Raw genomic sequence first — 11434 nt, 5'->3', positions numbered from 1 at the left:
ATTCACTCTCATGCAATTTCGAATAACAATCTAAATTATTGGGTCCAACGAATTAAATTCTCTCTCTCGACATCTAATTAACTTAAGTTCATTCAATTAGTGGCCAGTTAATCAAAAGCATTAAGCACAAACAATTTAGAAATCTATGCAAAATCAATCAATTGTTAATTCAATATTCAAAGTAACATCTCTAAAACCGACAAACACCCTAGAATAAAAGAGTTTAGCCACGCACGATTCCGATAACAATATTCAACAAACAAACAATCATTATGGCAAAAAATAAATAACAAAGAAGAAAGATCTCCCCTCAATAGGTTTGAATCCCAATCGTGATCTTCTTGACTCTCGCCACAAATATCATAATGTTCTTCAACAAAACTACACGATCACGATCAATCTTCCTGTTATGATCAATCCAGAAACGTTCTCAGATCAACTCTTAATCAAAATCTCGAGTCTTCAACAAAAAACAATCAGAATTGCTCTCTTTTGGCTCTTGTATGGACTAAAATTTTGGTAAAATCTATCACAGTCGGGTCTCTATTTTTCTCTTTAAACTTGGCGGCGCAACGCTGTTATTTATAATATTCTCGCAGCATTGCAACGCTGGCGTCATGCCAGCCGCACGTCAAAGTCATAGCATTGCAACGCTGCCCTGTTTCCAATTGGTCTCGGGTCTACAACGTTAGGGAGCAGCATTGTAACGTTCTTCCGATGCTGGCTCCCCTGATTGCCTTCCAAATTTTCCTCTTTTCTTGATCTTTGGGTCCTTGGTTTCTTCCTAATTCCATAGCCAACCCCTAATTGCTCAAAATTGGAATTTTGTCCTGACTTTTTTTTTTTTTTATCATTTTCGCACAAATTTCTCCTGATATTTAGTTTCCTGAAATTACTCAATAAACCACGTCAAACTAAACAAAACTAGGAATATTAGTTCTAAATTTGAAGATAATAAAAACACTTTTTAGATGCTTTTCAGTTATGAATATTCATTCTTTTCTCAAGAAGTTGCAGACTTACTTTGGGAGCATTATTTTCAGGGTAGGATTCTTGTGATTATTTTTCTATTGGCATTCTTTCATTTATTATGTTAATAATGTTATTCGAGAATCTCAATACTCATTTGTTCCCTTTTCTATAGTTTTCTTCAAGTTGCTCAATTCCTCATTCACTTCTTCAATTTCTTCTCTCAATGATTCCTTTGTCCCATCCTTTACACTTTCATTTTCTTTTTCTTCACTTCGCTCTTTCTTAACTTCGTTTGACGGGACATTTAGAAAGTATTGATAGTTCAGAGAGGTTAGTTCATCATTAGTTGAGGTGAGAGAAATAACTTTAAACTGCATTTTTATAACAAAAGTTCATTAAATAACTTAGATAATATTGATATTCTTCATATGAAGTAAATTAGGTTTATAAACTAAGTGAGATACCTCAAATGAAGTATAACAATGATTAAATCATAGAAGAAAAGAACTTACATCACTTGACTTGAAGTAATTCTCCTACAGGCATGTCCAATCAAGATGCTTGTCTGATTTCCAATTTAAAATTCTTGGATTTCCATGTCCAATTTTTGTGGCCATCCTATTTGGACTTTCATACAGTTTTAGGATTATTTCTAGGGCTCAACAAACTAAAACATGCGGAAACCAACGAGAAATTGGTGGTTTTGTCTTATGCAGCCCTTCTCACAAATCCGATAGTTAAGTTAAAGGATAGCCCCTATGAAATGTTTAATAAAGTTTCTTCATCATCTACTATTTTTAGGCATTTCCAATCTATTGAATTGTGGAGTTGTTTACAGTAGATCAAACAATCGAAAATAAGAAGATTAGGTAGTTTGATCACCATGAGTTGGTCATCAGGTCACCTATAGTGATGGTTGCAATAACTTGGTTCCTATCTAAATTTTTAATACCACTAAAAAGGGTCGTTCTCAAATTACTAATGAATTCATCTTGGATATTTGAGGTTGTGGATTGAGGGAATGGCTGACAATTTAATCCAGTTATTAAATAAAATTCTCTCACTCCAAATTTCACAATATTGCCCTCTGGATTGAAAATCAAAGTTTCCTAAGTGGATTTATCGAACAATCTTTTAATCAGGTGAACTAATAACTGTCCTGGACACTTTTTGATTTGAATATCAAGAAGGTACCCAAACAGACCCTTTCTATAAATTTTCATTTGTTTTTCAATTAATTTTTCAATAACAGATTCTAATATTTGCAACTTCGCACAGTAATGAACCTTGTTTCCAAGGTTCGATAAAATATTACCTTGTTTAAGTAATTTGAAAATAATTGAATCAGTTAAATTTATCATGAATACAAACAAATGCATTATCAATCAAGTTTATAAAGTATATAAAATGTAGCAAGTGCATCAAATATAACAGCAATATTAAGTTCATCAAGTATATTAAATCCATCAAGTGAAGTGTATTCGTTAAGTGTATTAACTGTATCAGTACAATCAATTGTACTATATCAAATCAATTGAGTGTACCAATGAAGTATATGAAGGGTATGAACAATATTTCAAGGGTATGAAGCATACAAAATGTATATCAACAGTATGGCAAGTGTATCAAACATATAAAACGTATCAAGTATAATAGTGAAGTATATTAAGTGTATCAATAGGTTATCAAGTGCATCAAGACTATTAAATCCATCGAGTGTATCAGCGTTACATCAAGTATATCAAACATATAAAACGTATCAAGTATAATAGTGAAGTATATTAGGTGTATCAATAGGTTATCAAGTGCATCAAGACTATTAAATCCATCGAGTGTATCAGTGAGTGTATCAGCGTTACATCAAGTATATCAAACATATAAAAACGTATCAAGTGTATAGGTAAAATATATTAAGTGTATCAACAGGATATCAAGTGTAACAGTAAAGTATATTAAGTGTATCAACAAGATATCAAGTATATGAGTTAAGCATACCAAGTGTATCAATATTACATCAAGTATATCAGTGAAGTTTATTAAGTGTACCAACAAGATATCAAATGTATTAAATCCATCGAGTGTATCAGTGAAGCATACTAAGTGTATCAAATATATAAATCCCATCAAGTGGATTAAGGGTATCAGTATAGTACTTACTTGGTTATTCAATAGTGTTTTTTTTTCTACTTTTTGAACTTTCACCTCTTTAGAAGTTTATCTTCCTCTTTGTTGTTTTGACTTTTTCAATCTTTCCCCTGTTTTGTTTATATTCAACAAGAAAACAAAAAATTAGTGTCATCAAGTTAAAAGACAAAAAAAAAAAGTAATTGAGAAAAAAGAATAATAGAAAATTAAAAAAGATCAATCAATGGTAAAAAGTTTGAAATACCTTGCCATTTTGATTGAAATGTATCAACATAGTGGTGGCGAAGAAGATGAATGGACGACTGAAAGAAATATTGAGTAACGGAAAAGAAATGTTGACGGGAAGATGAATGGACAGTGGACAATCAACATAATGATGAGGGAAGAAAATGAAATGATACACTGATGGTCGAGGAAGATGAATAGACAGTGAACAATTAGCACAGTAAGGTGGAGGAAAATGAAATGATGAACTGATGGTCGAGGAAGATGAACGGATGACCGGAAGATGAACAGTGATCGGACAGTGAATAGTGATCGATGATTACTTGAGTAAGAGAAGTTGAACAATGAGTGAGGAAATTGAAAGATGAAATTGAAAAGTGAAGAAAATAAGGTGAAAAGGTAAAACCTTAAAATGTAAGGCAGTGAAAGTTGAAATGTGAGGGCATAAAGGTAATTTTATATTTTCAAATGTGGGTTGGGCTTGGCTTTTGACATTTTCGCAAAACTAAAATTTGTGTATTGTGGGCCTAATTTATTAAACTTGTTATGATAAATATGCAAGAAGCCCTTCAAAATTTCGAGAATAAAAAGGTTGTTCCTTTATTTTCTCACCTTATTCCAATTTGGAATTTAAAATTTTAAGATGTACATTTATAATTAAAATCAATTATTTTAAAATAAGTATAGTATTTTATATTATAAAATCTATCTATTTTTGTTCTAAAATATGTAATCATTATGTAAAATAATCATCCCACGTTTTTAACTCATTATAACATTCTCATAACTTAGTAACAGATATTGGAATTCAATGTCTAGTCCATGAGGTTTGAGTTATCTGTTATGTTGTATTTAAGTTCTTGAGTTTTTGGACTCAACAATTATTCGATACTATTTTGATTCATTTTTGAGTTAATTACTAACAAAAAAAAAAAATTAATATGATGTTTGTTATTATTTTTAAATTAAAAACCATTTTTATAATCTTTTAAAATAGAAAATAAATATTGTCCAACCTTATTATTATTCATGAGCAAAGGAGAACATGGACTTAATTATACTGTTGTAAAAAAGCATGTGTTAGCATAGGGATGTATGGGCATAAGGATGTGTTAATGACAAAGAGGTAAATCCCCATATCCCTTGTTGTACTAAATTTTTTTTTAGTACAACAACTCAACTTTAATAATTAGCAATATTGATAAAGTTACACAATTATCAGGAAACTCAAATTTTCACTTCTCTATCTTGCTGTATCTCACAACTCTATACCCGAACCACAACAATTCTAACTCCACTTAGTAGGCGAAAGGCACCCTGAGTTTTATAACCTTTGCCAAAGTAACATAACTAAATCTCTCAATTGTGTATATGCGATACTCGAACTAGCTCTATTTTCTTTTTCTATTCGTTTTGACATTCTTTTTTTTACTTTTTTTTTACGAAATTACATCCAAAAGTCAAAGGACAGAAAGGCTTACATGAAGCCAAATAAAAGCTGATACAGAAAAGGAGACTGCTTGTGTGAGTCAACCGGCATGTCACAAGCCAAATCCTTCCCATCGTTTATAAAGAATGCAACGTCCTTAAACTTCGAACCAATAGCTATTGCTTCACCTCCCTACAACGAGGAACAAACTTCAAGCCAACAAGTCGTACACATCTAAAATGATCTTGAAAAACTCAATCGAACCGTCGATGAACTTAAAGAATCGAACCATCATTATTAAATATAGGATTCCAAACAGCATCCGTGTTCAGCTCTTAGGAGGACGCACTTTTCATTGGGCATACCCTTCCTTACACTTGACTATGTTCTCCTGGTTTAGTCTCTTTACTCGATTGAATTTTGTTTTTGTTTTTGACATTTTTTTAGTTGCCTTCCCTTTAAACCTACAAAGCGAGAATTCAAAAATGAAAGAAAAAGAGACCAAACCAAATCAGTGGATTTCACGAACACGTCGTTCATGTGCAAACGAACGTCCGTTGAAGACGTGCATCAAAAAGTAAGCAGTTGAAAATGGAAGAAAATATGCGAAACGGAATTTCTGAATATTCGGATGCCAAATGTTGGTGTCAGATCAGTGGCTTTCTGAATGAATCTAGGGTTCATGATTTCACCAGCAAAGAGAACGCAACCGATTCAATTAGGTCAATTCCTCTACGTTTGAATTCGAAGGATTGATTCTCTCTTCACTTTCCCGGAAAATTTACTCTCAGTTTCTCGAGAAAGTGATCTGGAAGAACTTTCCATTTCGTTTTCGTTTTGGGAAGTTCTTCGATTCATATTTTTTTTAGGATTTTTGCTATTTTTCCTTTTTGCCAATTAGGAAAGAAGATGAGCAGAAGTAGCCTACAATGGCGGGTTCGTTAAAGGCCAAAGTCAATGAGTCCAGGCAATAAATTAGAAAACCATAACTGAAGAGTGCCAAATTTAGTAAGTCAAGAAGAGCCTTTCGAAAGCTAGGGCTTTTTTCTGTTTTTTTCCTTCGTTTCTTAAATTGTTCCCAATCCAAGGGATTCTGTTGTTGGAGAGTGATCCATCTGTTTCTTTGGCTCAAAGAAACAGAAAAATAAAATAAAAAAAAAAATAGAAAAGAAAAGGAAGGAACCCTAAGGAGGAGGAGGGCCAATTAAACTTGCAGGAATTCTCTCTTTCCAGATCTACCCGTTTCATTGTTCTGACAGTTTTTTTCTTCTGTCAGAACACCCGAAATTCTTTTTACTCGATTCCCTTTTTTTAATTTCATCATATAATGCCTTTCTCAATTTATAATTGAGCAATTTTGCAGAATAGGGCCTGCAAGATCTCTCGGCAATCTGTGCTCAAGGTTTGTAATAGCAACTTGTTTTCCTTGTTATTGGTGTCATTGTATTCTTTATTGTTTCTAGGTTCAATTTTGTAAAGACGGTGATCACATTTTAATTCTTGAGGCGATTATACTGTTTATATACTGTTGTTCTATATGTTTATATGTATCAGGTTTGAATTTTCTTTTTTATTTACTGTGACCATTGTGTTTGCAGTTCCTACATATAGCCATCAAGAAACCCAATGTTTTCTCATTGAAACATTAATGGTTGCTGCTTTGATCAATGGTTTTCTGACATCTGAAACTTGTTATTTTGATTCATATATTTGTGAACGAAATCAAGCAAACTTCTGGTTTTAATACTATCCTTCTGGCCTGTTTGAAGAATGGTTTTTGATTCTGGATCATTTGGGTGAGAATATGTAAGGGATGGTATCTGAAACTTTGATGAAGATTGTATCACCTTGCTGGAAACCCTTGGTTGAAGGTGAAAATTCCAGCAGAGGTGGGGATGCAAGTGGTCGGGTTGACGGGCTGTTGTGGTACAAGGATTCTGGCCGCCATATTAATGGGGAATTCTCAATGGCAGTTATTCAGGCAAATAATTTGTTGGAAGATCGTAGCCAACTTGAGTCAGGGCCACTGAGCTCATTTGAATCGGGTCCTGTTGGAACGTTTGTTGGAATTTATGATGGCCACGGAGGACCAGAAGCTGCAGAATTCATAAATGATCGTCTTTTCAATAATATGAAGAGTAAGTCTTACATTTACTTATGCTGAATATCTCTGGTATAAGCCTATTGGAAGTAGTTCGTACCTTTTGTGTGCATACCATGTGATTGTCCTCATTAGATCAACTTTTAAATTTGTTGTCTAATACCAAGTCCGTAATGACTTTTGAAAAATGTATTGATGCACTTTGGGGGAGAATCACTAATTAAGTGGTTATTAGATAAATATGAAATTTCATCTCAAAACCGAAGAGGAGTAGCCTTTGTATCTTTTAAAAATTGCGAGGTCTTTCCGTCTTTCTAATGTTGGATCCTCAACATGCCTCTTTAGACTTCAAGTGATGGTCCTCAACACGCTTGGGCTTCACAGGCTAAGATACCATATTAGCTAAACATGAAGTTTTATCTCAAAACCAATTGAGAGTAACCATATATCTTTCAAAGTTTGTGAGGTCTTCCCATCTTTCCAATTGGGATCCTCACTAGTGGTTACTCTAGTAGCACTTGTGTTTCTAGAATTTTCAGAATTTCTTTGGCTTCTATCTAACCATAGATTATGAGAATTTTGAAACATGCTTTTAATTGGTTAATGCACTTTTTGCCCTCGCAAAAGTCATCCTAAATGCGACTAACTATCAACTTTATTCCTTCTTTTTAGACGAGGTTAATGGATCCCAATCCTGAGACATTAGTATTGCTTTATCGTGAATTAATCTATCTCCACCTTTTTGTAATTTCAACTTATCTACACTCCTATCATAATGGAGTTGTTTCTTGTAACTATCACAAATAGGATTTCCTTTTGTATTCTATTTCATCAACCAATCAAATTGTTTTTGTTTTCTATATATACATATATAGTTAGATGATATGGTATTAAATTTGCCTTCAGTCATCAACTTAAGTTTTTTGGTCAATTGGTGATTTAAGATGGTATGAGAGTAGGTTGGTTTAGGAGGTTATGGGTTCAAACCCCTAAAGTGTTATTTCCTCTTGAATTAATATTGATTTCCACTTGTTGGGTGTTCTTCATATTTCAAGCCCACAAGTGAGGAGGAGTGTTAAATGATATAATTAAATTTACCTTCACTCATCAACTTAAGTTTTTGGGTCAAAGGCGATTGTTACATGATATAATTAAATTTACCTTCATCCATCAGCTTAAGCTATTGGGTCAATTGACGATTTAAGATAGTATCAGAGAAGGTGGTCCAGGAAGATCCTATGTTCAAACCCCTGCAATGTTATTTTTCTCCCTAATTAATATTGATTTCTACTTATTTGGCTTTTCTTCATATTTTAAGCCCACAAGTGAGGGAGAGTGTTAGATGATATGATATTAAATTTGGTTTCACCTATCTGCTTAAGCTCTTGGGTCATACATACATATTACTAGACATTGGCCTGCAAGTGGATTCGACACGAATTTGACTGTCTTAGCCGAAGGACTTGAGATTGCCTTAAAATACAAGGAACCATTAAATGGAAATGCATGTTTTCCGTGCTTGAGTCGCACGTGCATGAGAGGAACCATTGCATCCTGTAGAATGTTAGTCTTTTACGTGAAAATGAATGAAATAGAACAAGATGTTTTGTTGACCTCAGCATTTTGGTTGGACAGAAAGTAGGGCCTTCATCAATATGCTGGATTTGCAAATGCTGATTTAGTGGAAATTGACATTTTTCTTCCAATTCCTTATTTGGTTACTTGTCAGAAGTTGTGAAAATCTGCAACGCTGATCTTGAAGAAAGTGCATTATCTTAACTTCAAAAGAATTCGATGTCCTCCTTTCATTGGGTGCATGTGGAAGTATTTTGGGTTGGAAAGTATGTTCATGTACATAAATTTTCTAGATCGTAACTGAAATTTGTCTAATTTGAAGCACAAAGAAAATGTTGGAAGGGAACTTTCCTGGAGTCTGGTTGTGACTTTGTGAGTGCTTATGGTCTCCTACCAATTTTCATTATATAGCTAATTGGAATGTTTACACTTGACAGCTTTTCATGGTGCAGAATTTATTCCAGAAAATCAGGGAGTATCTGCTGAAATTATTAACAAAGCATTCTTGGAGACGGAGGAGGAATTTTTGTCTCTTGTAAAGAAACAATGGCTTGTTAAGCCTCAAATTGCTTCGGTTGGTTCATGCTGTTTGGTAGGCATAATATGTTGTGGATTACTGTATATTGCAAATGCTGGAGATTCTAGAGTGGTGTTGGGAAGATTTGAAAAAACTCATAAAGAGGTTAAAGCCATCCAATTGTCATCTGAGCACAATGCTAGTATCGAATCTGTGAGAGAGGAGCTGCACTCGTTGCACCCCAATGATCCACAGATCGTGGTGCTAAAGCACAAGGTGTGGCGCGTGAAGGGTGTTATACAGGTTTGTTCTCGAGCTCTTTTCTTTGATAGAAAGAGAATACATATATATATATATATTGAAAAAAAAAAGCATTTTCAATGTAGCTGAACAATTGGTTATAAACTTAAAAGTATCACTCTGCTGATGTAGCTGTTCATGTGTAGGTCTCAAGATCCCTTGGTGATGCTTATCTCAAGAAAACAGAGTTCAACCGAGAGCCTCTTTTGCCAAAATTCAGATTACCAGAACCATTCCACAAGCCAATACTTAAAGCCGAGCCTGCTATTGTAGTGCAGAAACTGTACCCAGAGGATCAGTTTCTTATATTTGCTTCAGATGGTCTTTGGGAGTATATAAGCAATCAGGAAGCTGTCGACATCGTCCATAGTTGTCCACGTAATGTATGATTTCTGCTTAACTTCAGTTCTCTTTTTCTTTTGCTCTATCTTTGCTAGGCTCTTCTGTTTGCTTAGAGGTACAGCCAACTTCTGTGGGAAGGATTTCTTGCCATTGGCAAGCTATCGAAGCAATATGTCTAAAAATGGCTGAAGTCTTTGAATGAAGTTTGGTCTGATGCTCAGGGTGACGCCTCCTTTTGAATTTCTTGAAATATGTTTCCTGGTTCCCCCTTTCCTTTTACAATCAAGGAAATTATTTTGACTCTATAATCGGTCTTTCTTGCCTTTTTTGGTTGTCATCTTGTTTTTTTATCTACTTAACTTTCTTGTCTCCTTTTTCTTCAACTTCTCTCCATGAAAAAGTGGGTTTCGAGTTAAAAGGTAGAATATGTCATTCCTTTATGTTGTTATAGAATAGGAATATAATGTCCAAGAAAAAAAAAAGGAACAGAGAGAGAGGGTTGAAGAAGAAAAAAGAATAGAGAGAGGGTTGAAGAAGTAGGATAGTACGCCATTACTTTCTATTTTGTTAAAAATGGTTTAATTACAAATTTAGTTCATGAAGTTGGTTTGTGTCTATTTGAATCTTAAATAGGTCGTGTATGTTCGATTTCTGATTTTAGAAAGTGACTAATAAGTCACTAAACTTTCAATTTTGTGTCCAATAGGCCCTTGAATGTTGAATTTTATGTTTAATGTCTTGTGACTATTTGATATTCTTTAAAATTTACGGACCTACAAGACACAAAATTACAATGGACGAAACATTGTAAAAAAATGACTCATGCCATTTCCATGACCGACTTATAGGGGGTTGCAAGGAAACTCGTTAAAGCTGCACTTCATGGAGCTGCAAAAAAAAGAGAAATGAGATACACAGACTTGAAGAAGATTGATCGTGGGGTAAGAAGGCATTTTCACGACGACATCACTGTTATAGTTTTGTTCCTTGATTCGCATCTGATTAGTCGCAGTCCAAGCTATGGACCTATGCTTTCAATCAGAGGAGGTTCTGGTATCCTCGCTAGATCATAGTTTGTGAAGCCTTAGCACCATCATCTCTTGTGCTTTTTTACATCCACCTACCTCCATTTTTTCTCATTTGTATTGCAAAATTATTGTTTTTTTGTATTCAAAAGAGGAAAGATTTGGAAACCATGACCCTTTTCTTTTCCCATTCCCCTTTTCCTTTTTTCTTTTTCTTTTTCTTCTTTCATTTTGTGTTTCCTTTTTCATGTATATCACTGTTATTCTCTAAGAAGTCTCCTTATTGACATTTTTGTCAATAGTATAAGAGAGAGAGATAATATTTGATCAGGAGTTTTCAATCTCTTAAATTTATGAGATGATAATTAAAAAGGGTTCAACTTTATTCTGGCCACCATTTTCTAAAAATTTAAAATAAAAAAATAAAATAAAATATATTTTGGTAACATTCTTTAATTATTAAAAAAATGATACAAAAAGGGTGCTTTATTATTTTAAATATAATTGGTTTTGAGTTAGATGAGATGTGTTTCATGGGAGACTAAATTTTGCTATAGGAGTCATTTAATGTAAAAAAATCGTAGTGTATTATTTAAAATGAAAATTTTACTCTAGGAGTCATTAATGTAAAAATGTAGTGTATTATTTAAAATGAAAAACCATGTATTGTATGAAGGTAATAATTCAAGTAAACTTGATGTCTGGCCTGGTGAGCAGACTACTAGTTGAAATAAACACCAAGTTATTAAGTTTGGTCTTTATAATTATAAAGAAATAACTCAAATTAAATTTGGTGCTTATTT

General features: G+C 33.6%; 1 protein-coding gene across 4 annotated transcripts; it reads left to right on the top strand.

Annotated features, from left to right (window-relative positions):
* The first annotated feature begins 5150 nt into the window (after positions 1 to 5150).
* Positions 5151 to 10961, top strand: LOC120081457 (putative protein phosphatase 2C 38). Of its 4 annotated transcripts, XM_090310249.1 has the most exons (7): positions 5221 to 5493; positions 5673 to 5779; positions 6135 to 6173; positions 6370 to 6909; positions 8885 to 9267; positions 9411 to 9647; positions 10455 to 10961. In XM_090310249.1, the coding sequence occupies exons 4-7, from the start codon at positions 6585 to 6587 to the stop codon at positions 10677 to 10679; spliced, it is 1170 nt and encodes a 389-aa protein (XP_090166375.1). In that variant the 5' UTR covers positions 5221 to 5493; positions 5673 to 5779; positions 6135 to 6173; positions 6370 to 6584; the 3' UTR covers positions 10680 to 10961. The 4 variants fall into 4 exon arrangements, with proteins under 4 accessions (XP_038892270.1, XP_090166375.1, XP_038892268.1 ...); XM_039036340.2 differs by having other exon boundaries at positions 5221 to 5779; XM_090310250.1 differs by having other exon boundaries at positions 5245 to 5779; positions 8900 to 9267.
* The last annotated feature ends 473 nt before the right edge of the window (positions 10962 to 11434 follow it).

The sequence above is a fragment of the Benincasa hispida genome, unplaced genomic scaffold (genome assembly GCF_027475165.1).
Source record: "Benincasa hispida cultivar pf3 unplaced genomic scaffold, pf3_genome.v1.1 HicScf80, whole genome shotgun sequence".
Classification (NCBI taxonomy): domain Eukaryota; kingdom Viridiplantae; phylum Streptophyta; class Magnoliopsida; order Cucurbitales; family Cucurbitaceae; genus Benincasa; species Benincasa hispida.
Note: the sequence above shows the minus strand (reverse complement) of the source record. Positions and strands in the feature narration are given on the sequence as shown.